Source organism: Lepidochelys kempii, chromosome 5, assembly GCF_965140265.1.
Source record: "Lepidochelys kempii isolate rLepKem1 chromosome 5, rLepKem1.hap2, whole genome shotgun sequence".
Classification (NCBI taxonomy): Eukaryota; Metazoa; Chordata; order Testudines; family Cheloniidae; genus Lepidochelys; species Lepidochelys kempii.
In genome coordinates this window covers 112,468,869-112,495,436 of record NC_133260.1, presented here as the reverse complement: position 1 = coordinate 112,495,436, position 26,568 = coordinate 112,468,869, and the positions used below count along the sequence as shown (strand labels likewise).

Below are 26,568 nucleotides of genomic sequence, written 5' to 3'. Positions count from 1 at the left end.
GTAGCTGCAACATGCTTTTCAAATGGAGTGTGGGGGTGGAGTGTGACAGGGAGTGTGTTGTGTCTATGTGAGGGGAGAGAGTGGGTTTTTAGGGGGGCTGAGAGAGTGTCAGCCTGCTGTCTTGTAAATTCAGACAGCAGTAGACCCCCCTCCCCTCCGCCCCTCTCTCTCTCACACACTCATAGCAAGCAACATTCCACACTAATGGTTGCTTTGTCCCAGGGCAGATAAGCAGCCGGCTCTCAGAAACAGAGCTTTGAAAGGGCATATCCGCATTCCTGCGGCTGATTCCAAAACAAGGACAAGAGTGGCCAACTGACTCAAGGGGATTATGGGACATTTCCGGAGGCCGATCGCAGTGCAGTAATGCAACCCCTAATTCACACTGATGCTGGGGCGTTTCAGCCAAGGCGCAGCAAGCGTTCTGCTTCTCGTGGAGGTGGATTACCAGAAGTGCTCCAGCTACAGAGTCCAGGCGCTCTAAGTGCCTCGCCAGTGTGGACATGCTATCAAGTTTTTAATTGCGTGAGCCTGGGGCTGCTTTAATGCGCTCTAACTTGCGAGCACAGCCGAGCCCTTAGAAGAAAATACTTTACTCTTAGGGAAAGGGTCGATATATATTTGAGCCCGGTAGTGCCCACAGTATTCAAGAATGGCAAGCAGCAGTAGATCTTTCAGGATGTTGTTCAGGAAGCAATTTATTAGCATTGGGTTAGATTCTCTTCACATCAAACATCTTATTTGCAACCTACCACAACTTCTTGCAAGCTATTTGGAAGACTAACTGTTGAAATGCCATGAGATGGTCTGTGTGTGAGATCAATATTTTGCAGAGGGCCTCCGACACTATGGCTCCGAGTCAAAGATGCTCCTCGTTTTGATGAATTGATAACAGACTTCTTCAGAGCCCTGGGGCCTTCACTCTGTTCTTCTGGCACATCACTATTTGGGTTTCAGAAGAGAACACGTTAACATACTGCTACTCAGCAACAACTACTGACAGACAGTAACCAGAGAAAGATTCTCCCATAGGTGTCCCATGTAGTTTTCTATGGAAAGGAAAGCCTCAGTCATTGGGTTGGCACAACACTATTCCACAGAAAAACTCAGCACAATATAAAAAAAAAAAAGTCACATTTTAAAAGAACATTTCTGTATCAACTGTGAAAAGCACTTGAAAGTTTTTAACTAAAACCTGCCCTTATGCAGCCTATTACTCTAGTGCAGCCACCTTGCTTAGAAACAGAGCTGGACAAGAAATGCAAGGTATTTTCTATCAATACATACTTACTATTTAAGATGAATTTATTTTGGTCATGCTCACATTTTACCTCAACTTCCCTTGCGTTTGCTTTCTCTGTCATGCAATTGAGTTTTATGCACAAATGTTCACAGAAAGCAGGTTTATAAATGGCATGCATAAATGTTTGCAAAAATCCTTAATTTTAATGTCATACTAGAAGTGCTCCCACACTCTTGCCATCAGGGAACTGAAGCAATACTGTGTGACTCATCTGACCAGTCATAACTAACCAATGCAGCTCATATCGCAAACAGCACACAATGACTACTCTCAGAACTATTTGGAATCAATGCACTGCACACAGTTGAAAAATCTTAAAAATTTAGTTACTCCAGAACAAACTGATTTTTCTAAAAATCAGTCTTCTTCCAGATATTTTGCAGCAGGAGAGGGGCTAAATTCATGGGATAAAATTTTAGTTCCAAATTATCTGTTTGGCTCCACTGAGACATTTGTGATAGAGTTAAGAAGTACTAATGTAAGATGATAAACCAGTTTAAATCTCTGAGCATAAGATTAACTAATATTACACAATAAAATAGGTCATGTTCACACCTTAAGAGTCTCACTCACAAGGGCATAATTGGTGCTACTCAAATTTTCCAAACGTAAAATTTTAAAGTTTTCATTAAATTTGAGTTAGATAAAAATTTTGTTGAAAATTCAAAATTAACAAAAGCCCCCCCCATGTAAAAAAATTGTCTTTTTTTTTTTAAAACCAGTTCTACACCTCTTCCACACAACATAGGGCTACTGCCCTCATGCTTCTTCACAAACTGCCACAAGAGTGATAGCTTTTCTATGACAGCGTTAAAATTGCATATTACAGAACTGCTTATGCTAAGCAAAACCTTTTACCTTAAAGAGATGATTCCGAACAAATTGATTATTTCCATAATATAATAAACTGTATTAATTTACATACTGGAAAAATTCATGCTTAAAATAACTTTAAAAATACATGTTAAAATTCATAGGAAATTGCTCCAAGTTCATGTATAACTGAATTATCAGATTCAACTGCAGTTCTATAGGCAGACTGCTTCTAAGGCACTAATTCACAGAGATGAACTTAAAGCAATTTGCTAACAATTATTCTTACAAGGTGAAAAAAGTGAGGGAAGACCAACCAATGATAATAGTAAGAATGACTTTTCTATATCATATTTGGCACACTAGCTTTTAATATACAGTGGGACAACAGTATGCTAAATTTTCACTTTTCAACAAGAGAGACAATATTGAAAGTGCTAGTAATTTCTAATGGTACCATCACAAAGTATTTTGTTTAGAAACTAAGAACGGTTTTCTCCTTTCTCCCCTCTACCTTTGCTCAGTTGCAGAGCTGGTTTCTTCAGCTATGGTCTGGTTGGGCTTTGGGTGATCTGAAAAACTGATCAAATCAGCAACAGCAGGACTGGACACAGGTTTCTGCTCCAGAGGATCCGTGGTTAATGGAATGTTTCCACTATGTAAACTATCTCCAGATGTACTTTGTTTCAGAAAAAAGCTAAACAGTGACATGACCAAGAGAAAAGGGGAAAAAAGGCATTGAACGCATAAGTTTATGTACGTTTTTAAAAGTTTATTTTCCAAATAGTTACAATTACAAACATACAAAAGAAAAAAGAACTGTACATAAAATCCCCTCCAAAATCACAACAGTAAGACTTGCACTGAGCTTCAGAATGCCACTGAAGTCTTTACAGGATCACAGCCTTAGTTCTTGTTACTGTTGCAACTCAAAGCACAAATTAGAATATAGCAGATTTTTTTTTTCTAATATAGGGTGTAATTTTGTACTGGACCTCTAAGAGTCACAGCACAAAAGTCGCACTCGGGGGAAGATGGAACTAAAGTGACATTAAGATACCTTTTGTGTCTTTATTCTGGGATCTTCTGGTGGCCAGTGTAGCCCCCAGCATAACTTAGGCAGCCCGTGGGGCTTGCCTACATTATGTCAGTCCAAAGTAATCTGCATATGGCTGGCAATCCTGCCCAAAAACTTGGTAGTGCTATGTCTTGGAGCCCCATCTTTCCCACCATTGGTCCCACCTGTGAGAGCCCTGCTTTTGCAGTGTTTATGCCAGGAGAATTCTCCCCTGTCCAGATCCAGGGATTCTCCTGTCCTTTTACGCTGCCACAGCTGCTTCCAGGAGCGAGGCTGTGCAGGAAGAATCTTTCCTGTTAATTTTAGCAGCATTTTTTCAGGAAAAAAGTGTCCCTATCTAGCAATTTAGTTGGAGGATTCTCTGCACTTTGAAGTCTTTAAACCATGGTTTGAGGACTTCAATAGCTCAGACATAGGTGAGAGGTTTATTATCACAGGAGTGGGTGGGTGAGATTCTGTGGCCTGTGTTGTGTAGGAGCTCAGACTAGATGATCATAATGGTCCCTTCTGGCCTTAATATCTATGAATCTATGACATCCCTCTCACATTACTACAAATACAGAGAGAGAACATCAAACATGCAAAGTTAGTCCACATGCTACCCTGCTCTGCCATTTGCAGAGATACCGAAACCAAAGTGGACTTTTTTTTTTTTTTAAAGTAACCACTTAAAACAATATTTTGTTATTTCACAATAAAGAGATTTGCTACATCAAGACCACGTATAATTAAGTATGCAACATAAACATGATCTTGTTTTCCTAGTGATCTTCTATGCATAAGCTTTATAGATACTTTGGCTTTCCCAGGCTTATTTAAGTCATAAGGAATGGGTAGCTTATAGCTAGTTCATACCACTAATGACATGTGCTGTGTGAGATCATTTTAAAATTATGTTCAGATTGTGAGATTTTTGTCATCTGTCTTCACCATTCAGTTCAATGCGGCAGAATACAAAGCTGTTGGAAAGGCTGTACATAAAAAGGCACTCTGGGCTATGGGTCTCATAGTCCTGTTAATTAGCCCAATTTAAAACTGATATCCTGCAATAACGTGACTCTTGCTAAACCAGTCTTGGAGGGAAAAACCTTGCTTGATGAAGTTTACAAAGTGTTCCATATATAAAGCCTTTTTGAAAAGCTTGTTTAAAAAGCTGTACATACACTAGCCTTGATTTAAGAAAAACAAAACAAAAAACAGACAGATATTCTGCCTTCCAAATGGTAACAGTTATGGAAAACACACTCAAGAAAATGAGATGTTTGGCAAGTGTAAATGATGAACCTGAGAGTTCAGTCCTTTCTAGCTGCAGTTACTATAATCTTCAATGGCTTACGATATTTTTAGTATGCTTTATCCCAATCATGATTGTACAAACAGGGAAACTGCTAGTGACTTGCCCCAGCTGTGTATGGTAATAAGTATCTTTGTTTTGTTCCCTCCCCTAAAGGGCCTTAACATCTGAATATGAATAATTTTATCACACAGCATACATTTTGAAGTTGTGTAAAGTGGGAAAGGTAAAGCTCTTGGCAAATTCCTACTAACCTCGCACATCCACGCAAGTCTTTAAATTCCACATTAAGAAGAGGTAAGAAGGTATTTTTACAAAATGGACATGTGGTGTTCAAGTTAGAGTCATCTGCAGCCCATCCAGCCATAATTTCTTCATCATAAACCAATGCACCGCAAACTCTGCACTGAGAACAGCTTGACATCAAGACCTACAACAGAGAATGATTATTAGCCTTTTTTAAACAGTTTTATAGGTGTAGCGCACACAGTGGCCCAGCAGATATGGGAAGAGGACAGTCTGAAGATCTGGGTTCTATTCTCAGCCCTGCCACTTACTCGCTATGCTAAAGGCCACTTGGTTAGCCTTTTTGTGGATTGCGGTCTATCTATAAAATGGGAACAACATTCATCCATTTTGTCATGTGATTTGAGATCTATTAAAAGCACTATGTAAGTGCTAAATAAATAAGAACAGCTTTTATTCAGCAATTACATGCCACTTTGACACATTCAACGAACATGAAGCATAGAAACATTAACACTGACAAAATGCCTCTAAAGTGTTTATTATAAGTCTGTACATTTCTGTTTTTACTAGGTCTTTACAAATAAGGACACTTTGTAAAAGCTTCACACATTGAAAACATGGATGTGTGGAGGAACACTGATGAAATCTGCAGCTTTTCTCAATCTCTATCACAAGGCAGGAAGGAGTTCAGATGCACATACTTACTCCTTTTACCTCGTCTATAACGAGATACAATACTGTCGAATTATACATAAAACAAATTCCACACATGGAGTTGGTAAATGATGTTGAAACATAGCTTGATGCCAATGTTAAGTTTTGTAGTTCTAGCTGTGATCAGGGATGATGTGGGATACATTCAGATAGTAATGTGAGACGGAGATATGTTTTGCTGTTTTTTCCTTGGTTGGTTGAAGCAAGTTTTCACTGGTGGAAGTTCCAGGACTTGATTCTTTTAAAACTGGACCACACCAAGTACTGGAAGAGAACACGGTGTAGGGAAATAATTTTGCACTGTCAGGGGGGATGGACTATATGACCTCAAGTCTTTTCAAGTCTATTTTCTAGGACTCCCATTTTCTTGGAGTTTCATTCTTTGAACACAATGGGTTGCACTTCAAAGTCTGTAGTAAGGATTTTCTTTTACTATCCTTTACTTTTCATCTCACTATGTAGTGCAACAGTTAGGCTCCTCAATCCTCCAAGACAGGGGTGGCCAACCTGTGGCTCCGGAGCCACATGTGGCTATTCAGAGGTTAATATGCAGCTCCTTGCATAGCTCTGGGGCTGGAGCTACAGGCGCCAACTTTCCAATGTGCTACAGGGTCTCATTGCTCAATCCCTGGCTCTGTCCCAGGCCCCGGCCCCACTCCACTCCTTCCCCCAAGGCCCCCGCCCCTTCCCCTGAGTCTGCTGCACCCTTGCTCCTCCTCCCCCAACCCCCTCCAGCCTCCTGCACACCACAAACAACTGATCGCGGCAGGTGGGAGGCGCAGAGATAGAGGATTAGGTGCTGAACGGTGGTGCTGCTGGCGGGTGGGAGACACTGGGGGCGGGAGGGGGCTGCTGATGTGTTACTGTGGCTCTTTGGCAATGCACATTGGTAAATTCTGGTTCCTTCTCAGGTGCAGGTTGGCCACCCCTGCTCCAGGAGATCTAACAGCTGTTTAAAAGAACAAGGAGTCTGGTGGCACCATGTGAAGAAGTGGGTTTTTTACCCACAAAAGCTTATGCCCGAATAAATCTGTTAGTCTATAAGGTGGCACCAGACTCCTTGTTGTTTTTGTGGATACAGACTAACACGGCTACCCCCGATACTGTTTAAAAGAGAGACTGTTTGGGTCCTAGATATCTGAACTGAAAGAGTTGCAGGAACTGCTATCATGAGGCAAAGCTGTTTGTGTTAGTATGTAGACATCAAACAAAAGGTAAAAATGCACCAATAGGCAGCGATGGGAGATGCTGAAGGCAGCACACTAATTCAGTTTCCCATTAGGCCTTGTCTACACTACCTCAGTAAGTTTACCTGAGTTACGTTACTCCAGCTACGTGAATAACGTAACTGGAGTCAACATAGCATAGGTCGACTTACCATGGTGTCTACACCGTGCTGCATAAACAGGAAACACTCTCCCTTCGACTTATCTTACTCTTCTCGTTTCCATGGAGAACTGGAGTCATCAACCGGAGAGCACTCTGCTGTTCATTTAGCGTGCCTTCACCAGACCTGCTAAATCGACCCCCGCTGCATCTATCACAGCAGTGTACGTGTAGACATGGCCTTAACAAGGAGTAGTTATCAAAGAAGAATGATTCTGAGGGAACTTAGTTGTTCCTCCCCTTTGTTTATTTAAATTCATTTGTATTTAAATTATTGTAGGATTTGACGCTGAAAGGTGTTGCACTCCTCCTAATGAAGTTAACAGAATGAAAGGGCATTTTGGATCATGAGAATATAAGCAGCCCGTGTATTGAGTGTGTTTCTTCATACCAAAATATTTTTTTAAATCAAAACTGAGACATCATTTTACCTCCATTGCACAGTTCTGGAAGATGCTGGACAAACTAGTATTGTGGGAGGATCCATGTTCTGACTTCTCAGAGTCCAGACCTTTCATACTTCTCGGGAATGAAACCTCACCTGTAAAGGAGTAGTTAGATTCTTTATCCAAAGTAAGTGAAGTTTATTTTTCTTCAAATGGAAAGTTTCACTAACACAGGGGAAAAAAAAGTGACATTGCCAACACTACAGAAGAATTCATTCCAAGGTTCTGTATGAGTAAGTTTATAGCAGTAATATTGTTATGTAAACATTACAATAGAGTCCGTATTTGCCATCAGCATTTCCAAGTAGTATTTGTGCATCATTAATAAATATATTATATAATATATATATTGGCACAAGAAAACTGGGGAAAAGTAAAAGTGATAGGAATGATACGTCTAACAGATTTAACCAAAGAGAAAGGAAACTGAAGAGCAAAATGAATTGTCCATGTATTTGTTATTGTATAATGCCTATATCTCTTGAATATTGATATACCCACACAAAGAACAAGAAAATGAAACCAATGAGAAGAAACACCAAGCTAGGGGTGCAAGTGTCACATCAGGTGCTCACTGGCCATGGCTGAGCCAAAAACTAGGATAAGCCTGTGGGTGATATTAAGGGTTGGGGGTGGAGTCAACTTTTTTTTTGGGGGGGGGGGGTGAATAAAGAAAACTACCCTAGCAAAACCCTCAAAATCCTGCTGCCCAAGTGGAGTATAGGCTGGGATCAGTTCCAGAGAGGAAAACCCCATTAGTCCCATTTGTTCAGAGTCCCGGTCAACTTCTGCCACTCACAGCGGGCAGTCTTGACGGAGCCTTTCCTTTCCAAGGAATTCCCTCATCTGCAGGCTGCAATCCTTAGGTCTGCAACCCATCTCCCTCTAGGCATGTGCGTTCCCCTGGTTAGGGCACCTGCTCTCCAAACCTGACTCTTCTCCCTTATATAATATTCCCTTCTGATGAGCAATACGTGGAAGGCCCTCCCTCTAGACTTAACATTTCTAGTAGATGTTGTAGGATGGGGCTAATTTAAGGCCCAATATCCAGGACAGACCATTAGCCCCTTCCTGTCCTGGGCCAGAGTGGTTTGTAATCCTAGTCACTGAGGATATTAAGGTTCATTCAGTTTTAGAATTGAGAATAAGACACCAAACAATGTACATACTTAGATATACCCAGTAACCACTTCAGATCTTCACAACAACTCAGCACCCAGCAGCTCCTATTATTCAAAATGGTGCTGAGCACTTTTGAAGATCTGGCCACATCATTTAGATGGCTAAATGAGAGCTCTTTGGAAAATCTGGCTGCTCATTTTTTAATATTAATATTCTGGGCGTACTCATGTATAGAAAGCTGATTTTACATGAATAAGTAGGTTTAGCATAGCTATAAGAATTAGACAAAAAAGAAAAGATGTAATATCTTCCTGGCTCTCCAGACTCAGGAAATCCTGTTATAGCTGACCATCTTGTACAAAGCACTATGAACATATTTCGTTCTACATAACAAAGAGATGTATTCACTATGTCGTACCTACAAGAAAAGGCTATTTGTCTTTCCAAAATGCATCAACTCACATTTGCAGATAAATTCTCGTTTGATAGTGCTACTGATCCCATTGCATTGAGCCATTTCACTCTTGTACTGATGAACAACAGCTTCTCCTTTTCATTATGTTCCAAAAATAGTGAATTAGGAAGGAAAAATTCAAACCTGTTGTGTAGTGCTGTTTTCCTACATCTCCGCTGCTGTTGCTGCTGCCAAGACTGGTAGTGCTTTGTGTGAGTTCACTGGTTACCAACCCAGGGATTCCTGGTTTTGGTAACAGACTGTCTCCTAAAATACGATCTTCAAAACCAGCAGGAAAGGTGAAGTCTGGTCGATGGGTTTCTTCCTTTAATTCAGAAAGAAGGAACTTAACATTTTTTTCCAATATTTCCAGAACTACATGTACTGTATTTCTTTGCCATTTAATCATTATTAAAAGTAATTCATGCAGCACTATAGGTTTACACTCTTTACAAAACAGATTAAGTCTCATCCCCTGACCACACAGTACAACTGAGTCAAGTCATACAGGCAAGAAAACACATTGGCCAAGCGTTCATGGAAGAAAGCACACTGCAGACTACTGGTGGTAAAGAGAGCGGACAGAAGAGAGTTTTAAGAAAGGATTTGAAGGATGAGAATATTCTTGACAAAACAGAACATTGATTGTTTCCAGGCGCAGGGATCAGGGAGAAAAACAGGTGCAAAGTCCAAGGTGGGGAGAACCAAGAGCAAAAGCAGGATAAAAAGAAAGGAATGGTAGTTGAAGTAAAGGAGAGCACAGACATAGGTGAGGGCAAGAGTTTGTAGGGCCTTGGAAGTGAGGACAAACTGAGTTTCTGGTAAAAGGAAATAAAAGGGGATCTAAAGAGTGGAGTAACAACAGTTAAAATGGCAGGAGAAGATGATTATTTGAGCAATTGCATTTTGGATAGACTGGAAAGGGACAGAGGAGAATGGCAGAAAGACCAAAAAAAGCAAGTTACAGTTTTGGATATTGGATATAGGGAAGAGTCAGAAAGATGACCTAGAAGTTGTGATCCTGAGAGACAAGGGGAACAGTGTAGTTGTTAAACAGCAGAGAAGGGTGACAAAGGACAAGGATGAGAAAGAAAGAATAAGAAACTCAGGTTTGAATAGCCAGAGTTTGTATGTGACATCCCAGACGGACAGGACAGAGAGGCAGCTATTTAAGATGCAAGACTTGATAGTGCAGAATTCTCGGCACAGGGGAGGTTGCTGAGATACAAAGAGAGACGGGGACTGAGCAGAACGCCTGAGGGATGCCAAAATAGGATGGGAGATGAAATGATGAAGCAAATACTGAAGGAAAAATCAGCAAGGTAGAAAGACAGCCAGGAAAACCCAGTCATGGAAGCCAAGTGAGGAAGGAAAGAAAAGGAGTAAGTGATAATTTTCATAGGCATCAGACAGATCAAGACGACTAAGGGCTTATCTACATTATCTGCAGGATCGATGGACAGTAATCAATCCAGTGGGGGTCAATTTATTGTGTCTAGTCTAGACGCGATAAATCAACCGCCGAGCGCTCTCCTGTCGACTCTGGTACTCCACCAGAGCGAGAGGTGCGGGCGGAGTCGACAGGGGAGTATCAGCTGTTGACTCACCACAGTGAGTAGATCTAAGTACGTCCACTTCAGCTGTGTTATTCACGTAGCTTAAGTTGCGTAACTTAGATAGATCCCCCGCACTCCCAGCGTAGAGCCGGCCTAAGGAAAAAGCTGTGCATTTTGGATTTAGTTAAAAGGACATTAATAGTGACCTTGGTTAGGGCAGTTTCAAGCAGAGTGGAAAGAACAGAAGCCAGGTTGGTGGGGATTAGAAAACTGGAAGAGAGGGAATCCAGGCAGCATGAGTAAATAATATGCTCCAGGAATTTGGAGAGAAAACTTAGGAGAAAGAGAGAGACAGCAGCTAGAGAGGCAAATTGGATCAAGAGTCTTTTCAAGAGGGGAATATATTTAATTTACAGATATAAAGACATAACATGCATTGGGAGGTAGGGGAAGGAGAGAGAATAGATTAAAAAAATCATGCCTCCCCTTTGGATTGAGTTCTAGTGCTTCCCCTTGAATCAGTTTAGTCCCCTCCCCTCTCCCCATTCTCCTAATTTGTCGTCTCCAATTTCCTGAAGGATGCTGTTTAATCATACTGCCTGGATGTCCTCTACCAACTTTCTGTTTTTAAATCCCCAATCTACCACCAATTTAGCTTCTTTAAACTCTGGAATTCAATTTATCTTCACTACAAAAGCCCTTGGGGAAAAAAAATCACATATAGTATCATATAATAATGTAATAAGTCTTGATCTGGTTTCATGCAGTATTTTGATAAATGATGACCACTTTAAAGTGATTTTTGCTCACAGTTTCTTAAATAAAACAATTGCTGAGGATGACAGGCCATAGTTTTCATCTCTAGTGCTATAAGAACACTTAAAAAAAAGCCAAAAAATTATGCTTGACTCAACAAAAAATAAAAATTGAACAAACAGATTATGAAAAATAAGGCACCTTAAATAGTCAAATATCTTGAATAGCAATGCCCCCTTCTACACAGGAAGTATCAAACTAAAATCTACTTGCCTCATCATCCGAGTAGTTATATTGTGAGGTTACAGCACCCCACATCCTATTGGCTACATTAACTGCTTGTTTCACTCCAGACTTCAGAACATCTATTTTCGGTCCAGAGAGTATATTGTCCAGCTTCAGATTGGATAAACTTGTTACCACAGACCCCAGTGAGCCATGCTGTGAAGAGCGACCCAACACCGATAATGATGAAGGCCTCTCCTTTTGGACTCGTGAATGGGTTTGTTGCTTTGGTCTCCCTGTAAAGGTTTTAGACCTGGAAACTAAAGGACTTTTCCGATTTTCACTCTTCCCTGGGGCTGGTGGGACAGAATCTGAAGGTAGGCTTGATCTCCTCTCTAGGGAGCGATCAAGTGTACTAGAGGCTGTTGCCTCTCCGTTCTCTTGCTTGTGGAGCTCCATGCTGGAAGACTTGCTACCCAGGGGGCTCTTTAGATTCATATAGCTTTCGATTTCATCTGCCAGATTACGTGCTACAACTGGTGACACAATCTTTTCTTCAGGCTCTGGGGGTTTTGGTTCTATACTCTCAGTAGCCAGCAAAGATAAAGGGTCCAAGCCCACTTCAACATCTTCCCTTTCAACAGGCTTAATCACTCCATAGAAGCTATTCCTTTTAGTCACTGCATCTCTGGCATCTGTTTTCTGGTTTGGGGGCTGATCACCATCCAGAAGTTTGGCGTGAATGTTCTCTGCTTTGGCTGCACTGTCCTCACCTCCATTCTCAAGGTGCTCTTGCCCTTCCTCAGGCTCCTCCAGCACTGAAGGCGACTTATGCTCTAGTTCCTCAGCACCTTCGCTCACATGAGTCCTGGTGCCACTCCGCCCAGAGACCTGCTGGTCACCCATACTGCCAAAGCTACTGGATTTACTAGTGTGAGGGGGTGAAGTTTTGGCCCCGGATAAAGCTGCTGTGAGGATCTTGGCATCTGCTCCCATCATTATCGCTATTTCACTAGAGCTCAAGTCCAAACTGCCTTTCTTCAGCAGCATACCTGCTCTGCTTTCAGTGCTAAAACTGCAGCTCCTCTCTGAAAAGAGCTTTTGCCTCTTCTGCCCTTTTTCACCTGTTTTCTTGGGAGAAGCATCATTAAAGACTGAATCTTCAACTGGATCCTGAGTTATAAAGAGTGGGCTAGATGCAGTTCCTAAAAAGAAAGCACATGGCATTAATGTAATACCTTGTTTCCCCCCAACATATACTGCTAAGGAAATAATTTAAATAAAGGTCATATGGTCTGGGTTATTTAAAAATTTTACAAGTTTCCTAATAAGAAAGCGGTAAATATACTTTAGAGCAATTCTAAAAAGTACCACTGAGTCACAAATTAAGTGTGGAAAGATTAAAGTTAAAGTTAGCGCTTTAGTTACTGATGCATACTATTAGCCTGCATGAGCAGGCTGCAGCACCCAAGCAAAGATGGACATTTGTCACTCCCTCTTTCCACCAAGCTCAGTGGCCCACCTGCTTCCCTTTGCATCATTTCTTTTCCCAAAAAGGGTGGACTCCACCCTCTGTATGCTCGGTTTATTGCCAGTGTTTTTAGCTCTCAGAAGAGTGGGGTTTATCTGCATCGGCTGTGGCGCTGCTTCTAAGACAACACTGAAGCACGCAGGACAAATAATTCTGTGGAGTCTTTAAGTCCCCAAGACATCTACTGCATAGGTCAAGAACACAGATACATGCTTTTGGAGAAAGGACCACCATAACTGGAGAAGGGCAATTCAGGATTGATCTGTCATGAACTCACCATGGTAGTCCTAGCGCTACTCCAGATTCCTTCTTTAATAGCCTCCTTCTTAGCTTATGCCTAAAGTTGCCTTTGTACTGACAGCACCAAACCTCTGAATATTACAGTACACTTCACTTCAGTCAGGATTACCCAGACAATTAATGTAAGCCTAATGAAACTTAATGGCAGTAACAACTGCTTAGTGGGTATAGTGACTCTACTTCAATGGGATTCCATTAGGTGCTTAGCTCTGTATGTGTCTCAATCTCACACTGATTCTGTCTGTTCCTTTAACAGCTGTCAGTTCCCTTAGCTGTCGTGTGCAGCAAGTCTATGAGGTGCTTTACCACCGCCTGAGTCAATCTTCCCACACCAATTACATGCTGACCTAGCACTCTGGGACTCTTGCAGCTGTCCCTGCCACCAAGGCTGGGGAGCAGGTAGTAAGCTGTATTCCTATCACAGGACAGAGAATGTCCACTCCATGGGTCTTCACAGTAAGGTGACACATGTGCTGCATCTCTGCAAATCCCAGATAGTAACGTTAAAGTTAAAATGGTGTCTTCTAGTAATTGGTAATTCCACTTGTCGGGACAAAAGACCATTCACCAACAATTAGCAATAGTAACAACAACGATACTGCCTCTTACATAGCGTTTTCCATCCATAGATCTCAAACTGCTTTACAGGAGAAGGCAAATACTGCCATTTTACAGATACAAAACAGAGGAGCAGAGGGGTGAAATGACTTACCCAAGGACACACAGCAAGTCAGTGACAGAGCAAGGAATACAGCCCAAGTCTCCTGACTCCCCTCTACACTGTCTTGTCCCTGGGACCATATTATCAGTTCAAGATTCCATTTACCAAACATCCAAGTTAAACAAACAACAAGAAGCCAGAGGCAGTTGCAAATTTTGTTGATAACAGTTATGTTAAACAATATACTCAGTAACTCACCACTGCTGTTTTTCCTGCCAGTGCTATCAAAAATGCCAGATGGAACTTTCACAATACTGCTTCCCCACACAGGTGGTTCTGCTGAACTGTGAGGTTCTGCACTCTGCTGATGCTTTTCACCAGTACCACCAACCTCTAGAGTAAGAAAAACCCATCTTTAATTATGCTGTCTAAACAAATAAGTTGATCTGCATTGTTTTGGAAGATACATTTTAGACAAAATGTACAAGCGGTTTTCTTCTTAGTACAGTGCCCACAGATGCCAATCCTTCTAGGCACTGAGCATTTCTTGTAATTAATTCAATACATTCCACAGTCTGCAGGATTTGCCTCTATAAGAACAGCTTTTCTCTCACCAGCTGCACTGTGTGGATGAAGTATTGCAGGCGGCATACAGCAAAAGAGGGAACAAACGTTCTCAGACCTTCATATATGGATTTTGTATAAGTGATTATATTATTGTGAACAGCAATAATTGCTTCACAAGTCAAGAGCAGGTGCACACAAATTATGCCTATAACTACAGTTTAATATGTTCAAAAAGAAAAAAATAGATGGTTCTTCAAACTACAGGAAAATGTCTACAGAAAACTAAGAAAAGGACCCATAAAACCAAGAGATAATTAGGTTCTTCACTTGTATTGTGCCTTGGTATCATTCTTAGCGTAGACAACATCAGCCATTGTTCTGAGGCACTCTGACACTGAAAGACAACTGCAGTACCTAAGTGTGACATCAAGTTACCTTGGACCTATATGGTAGGCTTCCATGCAAAGCATGGCTAAGCACAGGACAGGGAGCTAGTATAAAGATTCTAGAGCTCACTAACTCAGATTCCATCCATGTTAGTACTACTACGACTAATTTGTACTATGGTAGCACCAGAGACCGCAGCTGAAATTAGGGCCCCATTGTGCTACACCTTTACAAACGCATAGTAAGAGGCAGACACTGCAGTGAAGAGCTTAAAATCTAAGTAGACAAGACAGAAAACGGAGTTCTCCAAGGTCACAAAGCAGGTCAATGACAGAAATGGGACTAGAACCCAGGTCTCTTAAATTCTACTCCATTGACCAATCCAGGGGACCACATCATGAGCAAATCATTTAGCTTCAGTATTTAGGGAACAACTACTTGCCTTGGGTGTTGTGAGGATTAATGTTTATAAAGCACTTTGAAGATGAAAGGCAATATTAGTTTTAAGAAGTGGGCTATCGATTCTAGTCTTACACAGAATAATGTAGAAGGTTATCATGCTAGATATCAAGGCCTGGTCTACACTACAGAGTTAGGTTGATGTAAGACAGCTCATGTTGACCTTATTATGTCAGTGTCTACACTACAGCCTTGCTCCTACCAATGTAAGTGCCCTCCTACACCGACATCATAACTCCACCTCCATGGGAGGCATAGGACTTATGTTGGTGTAATCAGGATGATACACTGTGGGCTACCTACATTGGCTGGAACCATGAAATTGACAAGGAACCTGGGCTTACAGATGGGGCTATCACCCCAGAGCAGGTCAGGGGCTCTAGCTAGAGCTCAGCTGCCACCCGGGCTCCCAGCAGAGAGCCAGAGGGGAGGGAGGCAGCCGGGCTCCTGGTGGGCATGTAGCTGAGAGCCCAGGCTCTCAGCCCTCCACACTGCCCCTCTTAAGTCAGTGGAAGCACTCCTGCTGAGGATGTGTACCACCAACAGGAGGGCAGTGCGGACACGAACCACTGCAGTGGCTGTAAATTGACCTAACATAGATCAACTTAAGTTTGTAGTGTAGACATGCCCTAAGTATATCCATCAACACTGATAAGCACTAACATACCAACGTGAATGGTCTAGAAGCTTTATAAAGAGCAATGGAGCCTTGGTCAAGTCACACACATTCTGCCATGGCATCTCCATTTTATCGAATATGGCAGCTTTAAATATATTTCTTTTTAAAATGAATTTAGTGCTGGTGGGAACTGCCAGATTGATAATCCTGATGTTCTCTGCTCACAAAGCAGAGTAACATGACAATGACAGCACAAACTTAACTATTATTGGAGGTATATCAATGGGTAAGACTCCTCGGGGAGGGATAGCTCACTGGTTTGAGCATTGGCCTGCTAAACCCACAGTTGTGAGTTCAATCCTTGCAGGGGCCATTTAGGGATCTGAGGCAAAAATTGGGGATTGGTCCCGCTTCGAGCGGGGGGTTGGACTAGATGACCTCCTGAGGTCCCTTCCAACCCTGACAGTCTATGATTCTAGTCTATGATAATATTTCAGTCTCATTTCAGTTGTTGGGTTTAGTACAGAGGTACTGAGCGTTATTGGTAGGCTGGGATACACAAGAGGTTAGACTAGACCATTTGGGAACCCTTCTGGTCTTAAATTCTATGACTACGAGTAAGGCTAAGATTCTGTCATGGTTATTTTTAGTAAAGGTCATGGACAGGTCATGGGCAATAAACAAAAATTCACGGAAGCCGTGACCTGTCTGTGACTTTTGCTGCTGCGGCTCCATGGTTTCCCCCACCACCATGGTGGCTGGGAGCTTTGGGGTTCCCCCTCAGCCCATGGCGGCTGGGAGCTGCAGGGTGACCATATTTCCCAAAGAGAAAATGAGACACCCAAGCCGCTCGCCTGAGGCGTCCCCCTCTCGCCATGCGAGGCTGTCGCCTGTCGCTGGAACCCTGAGGAGGGCCCCCTCAGGAATCTGTCACCTGTTGCTGGAACTTTTCAGGACCCCTATCTCTTGTCGCTGCTGTCTCCTTTCGCTGAAACCCTGCCAGGGTCCCACTGGCTGTCAGCTCCAGAGTCCTGAGAGCCCCTGGGGCTCAAACAGATATCATGACCTCCATGACATAAACGTAGCCTTAACTATGAGCCCTGACACAGGGTGAAACCAGAGGAATCATATCCACACCCATGCTGTGCTTTGCTTCTCTGCAGATAAGAGTGCCAAATGTGATTTAGGAACTGGACTTAGGCCACAGAAGAGTTAATTAACAAATGGTTGTTTGTGGTCATTACTGACACGGATTGGATTCAAGCCAGCAACTCAGATATGATATAGCTGTACTTTATTTCCTATCCAAGGGATCAATTAAACAAGAAAGAATAATAAAAGACAATCATGTGGTGACTGTAATTTTGTGAATGTTTTAAATGGATTGGACAAATTTAAAAGAAACCCCTATCAATGTATATCTAAATACTTGACCTCCTGTTAGGTCTTCCATTTTACAAGAAGCAGCTTTTTCTGCTAGTGTCTCAGCTGCAAGAAGATTATCTCCATCATCCCTTATGAGTTCATCCTTGGATCCATAGCCTTGGTCTGATTGACCCCCTGTTGAAAAGAATACAAGCAAGTAGTCTAACAGTTTTCTGTTTTAAACTGAGAAATTCTGTTGCATGTTATTAACATATTTAAGTGCAACTTGTTTGTGCTACATCTAGTTTTTGCTAAAAAAGAAATTGAGTCAGGAGATCACCAATGCCTAGCACACAAAACACACACACAGTATTGAACTGGTAATGGTAAAAGCCAGAAAACAATAGCAAAGACAGGAATGAAAAAGCCTATTTTAGGTTTAATAGTCTATTTGCTACAATACACTACAGTATAGTACACTCTCAAAATGACTTGTACACTACAGAATTTGCTAAGTGCATCCCCACCAGTACGCTATGGTAGCTCATTTGAAAGGCTCATTTGAAAGTCTCGAGGGATGACTGATAAATTTTATACACTGCATGAACCAGAACCAAACGCCACAGAAACCAGACAATCACTCTGCTCTGGAATGAACTCTCAGAAAAATGACAACACACAGTATATCACCTGGGCGTGCACACTTTTCACAAAGCCATCAGTCCTAACCCTCAAAGGAAATCTGCACAACACTTTCAAAAGACGAGCCTGGGAGCTTAAATTTGTAACTTTGCTAGACACTAAAAACCATGGTCACTGAAAGACACTGGATGTATGGCTTATTACAACAACCTGTAACCCACTACCCACTTTCTGTTCTAGACTACAGGCATGTTAATGGGCCACTCCACCTTGAATGGTCCCTTATAATATATATGCTAACTACCTATGCTAAACTCTGTGTCTGATCTTGTGTTTAGCTTGACATACTCAGCACCTTTTCCAGGCCTGAAGAAAAGATCTGAAGAAAAGACCTCAAAAGCTGGTCTCTCTCACTAACAAAAGTTGGTCCAATAAAAAAAAAAAAAAAAAAAAAAGATATTACCTCACCCACCTTGTTACTATAAAGTGTTCAGCCTAGACAGCTCGTCAACTTTACAGAAACCCAAAACTCAGCTATCATAACATCTGTGCTCTTTTTGCACCCAAAAAGGAACTTTTATGATGGAAATAGTGTTAACGGAGAACAGATGGGACTCATTCCATAGCATAACATACAGCATGTTGAGATCTATTTCCTAAACCTGCTTATTAGCAAGTCTTTGGATACATGAGCTTGTTTCAAAACACAGAGGTACAATGCAAATTACCCTCAAGTACCAAAGAAATTTCGCACGGCTCCTTAGTTACAAAGCTGAACAACAAACTTGCTCTGAATGCCTGATATAAGACCATACCTATCATGTTATCTCCATAGAACATACATGGAGAAGAGCATTGATAAGAGTTAAAAAGCCTAAGTCACTAACAATTAATGTATGTTTTGCATCTATTCTACAAGCAACTTGATAAGTAAGAACGTTAGACATCCTTTGATCTTTATTTTCTTCTATCACCACTTTAGCCATGTAGAAATCTCCCCCCACACCCTCCTTGCACATAAGTGAAAATATCCTATCAATAAATGGGAAATTTACCTGCAGCAGTAACACTCAAAAGGCAGAATTAATGCACATGTGCATCCAAGGCTTCACACCATACAAGTCTGCACCCCACACCATGACAGTCAAGGACAAATGCAGCACCAAGAGAGCGCAGAGCAAGAAGCAGAGTAACAAAGAGCAGAGAGAAGGAAAATTCAGTCATCTAGACAAGTACATCAGGTACAGCTCAGGAATCAGTCTCAAGTTCTCTTTAAAGGAAGATTCAAGATATTAATAAATGAAAAAGGGTATGCGACAATCATATGCACAATAGGTCCTGTGATGCACGAATATATAGGAGGTTTAGTTGAATGTATGGTCTGGGGTATAATCAGATTTACAGTAAGGAAGAACTGTAACTGTCACCTCAGGTAATTTTCTGGGGGTGAATTATTTCATCCTAATTTGTCTGTTAGAGTACACACCATATTAAGTGCAGAGCTTCTCTCTGGCTTTTCAAAAGTATTTCCAGTCTCAGGCACTCTCCCAAAGATTATATGTATGATAAAGTTCAGATAATTTACAATTTTAATTCTGAAGTTCTGCAAACCATGGTAGCAGTTTGCAAACTGTAATTTGAAAAGTATGCACTACAGTGATCAAACATACATACCAGATTCTGGAATTTTAATTACCCTCAATTAATATTAAAGAGAGATTTGAAAACAATGGTCTCCAATTATGTCTGAGCAACTTTTTCACCCTCACTTGTAAACACAAATGAGAGTTTACACACAAAGTTTATTTTAGTCCAGTAGATTTTATCATTAGTGTGCATGAGTAATTGCCAGCAAGAATTGCTAATGCTCATAATTAAAGGCTTGGAGATTTCTCTTAAAAAAAAAACTGTCACAAAATTAAAATATGGACCATGTGACTGCTTCACCAGCAATACAAGTACAAAAAATAAGTTTAAAGAGTTAGTCATTCTGCCATGGTTTACTCTACATTGAGCATGGAGTACCAATGTGCAATAAAGAGGAATATCCTGCAACTACTGTATATTTCCTTTTCTACAAGTATATTCAGCCATTCATATCGCACCACCTCAGGAAGAGGGGGAAAGTGTTTAAGGGGGAAAGAATCAGCAGGAGAGGACAGAGAAGTTTGCTGTCGGTGGAACTGTTAGTCGTGAAACCCAGCAGACTCTAGTACCTGTGCTCGAGTGATTATCAATGGAATCAAGCCTGACTAAGTCTCTGACGAAGAGTGTGTGCTCCCCACTGTTAGCATCATTAGAGCTATCCACGCTACCATGGCTCACCGTGTCCCCATCACTTCCACCCGTGGCATTCCGAGGAGCTAGAGATATGAACAAGAGCCAGTTAGTAAAGAAAAGGTTTGAAAACTTGTCAAACTTTAAATAAAGTCAATCAAACCTTTCCAGCTCACACAGATACTTACAGTTCCATAAATATAATTAAGCTATAGAGTAAGAGATCAAAGCAATTTAGTTCTCAGTGCGAGACACCCCCTCATACCACTGACCATGAACTTGGCAGCAGTCATTTTTCTGCACTTGAGAAAAACATTCCTGACTTGGAAGCATTTAGAACACACACACACACACACACACACACACAATATATCACACTCGCAGCAGTCGTTAGCATGCACATCCTACCCTAGTTCAGCAGAAGAGAGCCTATTTCAGTCACTATTTATACATTACCTGATATCACAGACACCTGTGAGCTCCTTGTTGCTTTTTTTAGGCATTGCCGAAATTGTGCTACACCACGGACCACATTCTGTACCTTCGTCCACAGAAAGATACCACTGCGGTTACTGCTAGGCCAATGACTCTCCAAAACTGCCTGCAAAATCAAAGGCATTATGGTAGTAACTGCTTAGTCAGTAAGCTTTCCCTCTCTCACCCTCTACAGAAAAACTGCTCTCTTTTAAGATGTGAAATGCAAACATTTTAAAACTGGATTTTTTTTTAAAAGCCCTTCTCCCCTGGTCTCAAGGTTGTACACAGAGCACCAGTCTTGAATGACTAATATTCGATTGTGAAAAGCATGATTTAAATAGACCATGGAATGCATATTTGTTATTTACAATGCAGTACCAACAAGAGCCCCACTAAGCCCTCTGCTCCCATGGACTTCAGCTGGAGTGGTTTACTTGCACTGAGACATTCCCGCTCAGCTTCTGCTACTTTGAGAGATCCACAACTGCACCCTTCACCAAAAAAGGAGGTCTACTCCCAGCTTCACCACCTCTTCGATCCCCCATCCTCAGCCATATACCCTAATTATGGTCCTGTTCCAAGACTTAAGTATGGTAAAAATTGGAAGAGACCGCAGTTAAATTTCAGCAGCATATTTGGTTAACCAGCTCAGACAGAGAACTCTCAGACATATATACATACAGAAAAATGTAAAAAGTGATATAAGCACAGAGCCATGAAAAGTAAATTTTAAGTCTGTGTATCCAGCAAGCCCAATCAGGTAGCCAGCCAATAAACAAAGCAAGAAGATTGACATGAAAACCATTCAAGAGTATCAGCCTCCACAATGCATCTGAGGAAGACATGACAAAGACAATGAGAGTGACAACAATGACAAGTAAGTGACTGCTTACCTGCCCCAGCTTCATTAAGAGATCTCTTACCTTGTTGTAATAACCATAGGTGATCGCATTTGGCTGTACTCCAGCATTTTTCATTTCAAATAGGACTCTCACAGCCTGAACAGGATGACCACAAAGTCCGCAGAGCTGCATTACAACTCTATAGCACACCTGATAAGATTGAGAAACCCATAATATGGTCAATTTTAAGGAACATTCTGAAGCGAATTAGGCACCAAAACATGACCTAGTTTACAAGTGTTGAAGTCCACAAGAGAGAAAAGGCACACAAAAGCAACTATTCAATATAGAATCCTCAACGGCCAGGAGAGGGAGCACAAGTTAATCAGTAAGACAGTCATGATGGCGTCAGGGAACACTGCTAAGGATACTCACATTTACTCCATTATACATATCTGATTCCCAGATGGAAGAGGACAAGTTATAGGGAAAGCTATTTTCAAGTTAAGGATTATCCTGCTTCAGATGTGAGTAACACAAAAATGTAAAACATTTTAAAAATATGTATCATCATCATCCTTTAAATTTAGCATGGCTTCAGACTTCAATAAATTAATGTTTTTGTGCCTTTTAAAATTTGGTGTGTGAGAATCTGTATGCCCAAAGTCACAAACATATCTACCCCCATTAAATTCAATCCATGCCCTGAAGGGTCGCCCCTTCACTAAAATGAGATAGTAAAATTATCTTTGCACAACGCTTATTTCTGTGCAAAGCTACAGAATACTAGCCACTGTTACCAAAAATCAATCAATCACTGAATTCTAAAACTGATCATATTTAGTGGTTTTAGAGAAATTAGTGAAAATAACTTTCAAAATGTTATTTTATGGTAAATTACAGCCTGTTGAGAAACAATCTCATTTCACACTGAAACACAAAGCAAGAAAATAGCAAAAAAGCAATGATTGTTTTTGCACAGAAACCTTTCTGAACAGTGAAAGCAATCCACATTTATGTTAAATATGATGGAAGAGTAACGGTAAGAGCAAAAATAGTATGTGAATCTCTCACCAAAGAGCAAGTAGAGCACAGGCAACCTCAGTACTAGTTTCCCCACACTGTCCTACCAAGGTGCCTCAACCCTGGATCAGGAGGGAGAGAAACCCAGTCTCTATGCCCATTAAATCTCTGGGTTTCTCTAATGAGGCACAGTATGAGGTTACTAGTTAATGCAACTGTGGAAGTGGTTTTTGTGAATGGATACTTGTCCACTGGGAATGTACTGAGACCATTAGTCTAATTTCAAGTAGGCCAAGTAGCAGTCACAGAATAATTTCTAGTTCAAATTCAACTCAGATCAGTAGTTCCTATATGCCTGGAGATAAGAGGCTTTAGATCAAGGGACTTTTTCAATATATTCACCTCTGAGCCATCCAGAATAGTACTAGTCTATTTTACAGCCATGTCTGACATGTTGGTCACACTTTCTACATAGTTTACTTCAAACAGCAAATTTAAAAACACTCAAAGTGTACATTTTAGTCAGAACAGCCCACTGTTATTTGAAATAGACATTTGAGGACAAAACAAACACACACTCAACTGTAACCAGTACTGCCCTGTAGAATAAATTCTACATTGGACAGCGACAGATGCTCCCAATACACTTACAACCTGAAAATATAGTCATATTTACAAGAGCTATATGATGCTATTTTCAAGATGGCTCGCTCTGGCAGAATCCTAGGTGGATGGTTGATGCTTTCTGCACCAATAATCTCAGGAGGGGTGATAACCCTCACCCTCCAATTTATGGCACAACTGCCTTTGCTAGCATGCTAGTGTTGAAAATTGATTTTAATTTCCAGCTTCCCAAACTAACTGCAGCTTTCAGCACGTTATTTCAATATGCCTTTATTTAAAAAAAAAAAAAAAAAGTTTAAAAACAAAAGTTGTAAGGTAGGTAGCAAGCTTGAACTTTACTTATTCTTAGAAGTGAAACATTAACAGTTGATGATTAACATGTTCTTGTACCTGAATTCCCATTGAATAGGTGCGGGCTTTTTTTTCCCCTTTGTACTTGCCTCATCTAGTGGTTCCACTTCGGTTTTCCTCATTTTAATAAGAATGTCATATGCCTGTTGCAGAGCTCTGACTTTGGGATGGGAAACTCTGATGTAGGCTGGCAGACAAATGAACCATAGACTATAACAGTGACTGAAGAGGCACTTAGCCCACAGTGGTGGGTTTGTGTAATACTTCTTGGCTAATTTATGGGCTGTTTTTATCTCCTGTAAAAGGCAGAAAACAAAAAGGATATAAACACATACAAAATATAGAACAGCTTGAATTTGGAGGATAAATTTCTTTTAAACAGATACTAGCTTTTTTTAAAACGGGATGCTGCAGCTCATTACCCTAGAGGAAACTATGCAAACATGAACGTTAAACTGTATTTCTCAGAGTCTCCCTTCTGTAGAGCTCTTCATAAGATAATCATGGGGAAGAGAATGCATACTAATCCCACTGCAATTCTGCTCCAACCTTCTTTGTTATAGCATGTATTATAGCATAAACACCAACACATGTCTGGCTCTGCAGTATAGGCTTAGGTACAGGAAGCACTGCCTCTAAATTCATATTTATTTTGATTCGTTCCTCTACACATACACCTGTTTTCAAAGTTACAATATCTATTATTTAAACACCACACTAACAATTCTACCCAACACCTATGTAGTTTTTGATGCTCACACACTATATTATATAAAGGCAGTGCTAGTTAAAAACTAACCTGTTTTGTCCTCTTTGCCATGAGTGCTGGACTATTTGAAATGTTCCCTCCAGCTGGGTGCCTGTTGAACGAAAGCTTGAGCTCCTGTGGCCTGTCGAAGAGCTCAAAATCTAGTCTTGGGAAGTTTTTATAGCTATAAAAAAAAGTTAAGTGTCATATTTAAATTTCCAACTCTCCAAATGTTCTGCTCCAACCTTATATACTTAGTGCAAAGGCCTTCTACCTGCAAGCTGAAGGCTTCAGCACACTGAGATCAAATAATGTTTTGTAAAGATCCCACAAAATGGGAGTGAGTGGAAGGACAGGAAGGCTCTTCCAGTTGAGAGAAGGTTAGGGAGAAGACATAAGAAGGACTCCCCTTTGATCCATGAGCCCAGCAGAGACAGGAGACCAGTGAGTCAACAAGTGGCTAGCAGAGTCAGGAGAGAGAAGCTGGAAGCAGGAGCAACCCTGAAACCTCCAAACATTTCACAGGGCAGGGAAGACAGAAGAATTAGGCATCTCCTTCCACAGGACTGGGGGTGGCAGAATAGCCACAGTGGGAGGAAAGGGGCAGGTTCTACCACCATTTGGACCCGTGGGATGCAGTTAAAGAGCACAGGGCATCCACAGGGACAGATCCCCTGCCAGTAGTCTATGGTGTGTATTCACAATAGGGGCTCAGTGATCCTGTGCAGTTTCACTAGCTACCCCGACTGAAACAGGCATACTCCACTGCAGTTGGTGTGATATGCACACAGCACCAGCAGGGGAGGAAAACATGGAACATATATAGGGAAATGTAATTAGAAATAAGGATTCCCAGGTGGTGATCAGTAGCTGGTATTTAAAAGAAGAAAAAAAAAAGAAAAACTACTATCAGATTGCAGAAACTGACCAGAATTCAAGTTGTCAGTGTCCTTTTTATACCTAAAATACTGCAAGTTTAGGTAAGGGCTTAAAGCAAGATGCAATAGCTATGTGCGGTCATGTTTGAAGTGATAAGTCCCTATTCACTTGACTCATCAGTTTTCTAGAGCCTCAGCACCTTTGTTAATTTGCAATATACCTGTACTTAGGTGCTCGGGCCTGTCCATCATCAGGGGGAGGTTCTGGTGGCATTATAAACACTGTGTGTTCACTCTTCTGTGACTCATCAAGCTCAATTAATCGTGTATCTTCTGCAGAATCTACATCAACCTGCAAATTAGTATCAGAACAAAACACCAGGTTCAACATTAATAATAGTTCTTCTACATATTCAAACTCCACTCCCACTCACATTATATTTTCACTTCTACTTTGCAATCAGAAACCCCTGAAAACAAATATAAAGGAGACATGTACCTTCTCTCCCTTTTCTGTTCCTTTATCAGGAAAAAGCTAGAAAGATGAAAAAGTTAGAGTTAGAGCTTCTTGTAAAACAAAAAACTAAGTATTTTTACATATACATATTTTCATTGAAGTTGTTTCCTCTACTGTGCCACCAAGATGATCAAATTACACTGTCATATTACTTTGAATGCAAATAATCTCCATTACAAATACTCCTTCCTTTTACTGAAAGCTAAAGGAGCAGGCTGTCTCAACAAGCTTCAGGTTGGTCACGTGAGCAAACTAAATAAGCAATCCTAATTCTAGAAAAAGAAACTTTGCTTCCTTTAATTTAGTTTAGGGTTATATTATCTCCAAGAAAACAGTGTCTTCCTACCATACAATACATTAATTCAATAGTTAGGAGCAAAAGATTCATTCCAGGATCCTAAAAAATTGAGCCAGAAACCAAGACACTACCAAAACCAAGATACTATTTTAATAAAAAGCACACACACACAGGTAAATAAATGCCTTAATTATTGATCATCTAGTTTATGGTAAATTATGCACTTGGCCTTTAACAGATTAAGAAATACCAAATCACTATCCATTTGGACTGGAATTACACCCTGGGAACGGATTACATTTTGAACATGGATGGGACTTGGAAATTATTCCAAAACCATCTATATAGCACCAGTTGCATTTACAGACAAGATGGAAAGGTCCCTACCCCATCAAGACCAACTACACAGACACCACACATAAAAAAGAAATATGTTGGGAGGAAGGGATGCAAAAATGAAAAAAGTCTGAGCAGTTGTGTTTGGCACACATGTTGCTACTTTATAAATACATGTACATTCTAATGACAGCTCAATGAAAATTTGGGGGTGAAGCATGACAAGTGGAGTGGATGATTAGGGATTAGAGACTGACTGAGACAGGTGAA

General features: G+C 41.0%; 1 protein-coding gene across 1 annotated transcript in view; it reads right to left on the bottom strand.

Annotated features, from left to right (window-relative positions):
- The window catches only part of DENND4C (DENN domain containing 4C), a 114,795-nt gene that overhangs the window by 14,403 nt on the left and 73,824 nt on the right, over nt 1-26,568 (bottom strand). The window contains exons 14-28 of the mRNA XM_073345479.1: nt 25,647-25,682; nt 25,369-25,499; nt 24,321-24,453; nt 23,611-23,817; nt 21,605-21,733; nt 20,661-20,805; nt 20,144-20,290; nt 17,355-17,480; nt 14,147-14,281; nt 11,445-12,601; nt 9,004-9,184; nt 7,269-7,378; nt 4,743-4,918; nt 2,631-2,813; nt 753-942 (exon numbers count right to left, since the gene is read on the bottom strand). Of these exons, the coding sequence (XP_073201580.1) occupies nt 753-942; nt 2,631-2,813; nt 4,743-4,918; nt 7,269-7,378; nt 9,004-9,184; nt 11,445-12,601; nt 14,147-14,281; nt 17,355-17,480; nt 20,144-20,290; nt 20,661-20,805; nt 21,605-21,733; nt 23,611-23,817; nt 24,321-24,453; nt 25,369-25,499; nt 25,647-25,682 (3,186 nt within the window). The remainder of the gene's footprint in view (nt 1-752; nt 943-2,630; nt 2,814-4,742; nt 4,919-7,268; nt 7,379-9,003; nt 9,185-11,444; nt 12,602-14,146; nt 14,282-17,354; nt 17,481-20,143; nt 20,291-20,660; nt 20,806-21,604; nt 21,734-23,610; nt 23,818-24,320; nt 24,454-25,368; nt 25,500-25,646; nt 25,683-26,568) is intronic.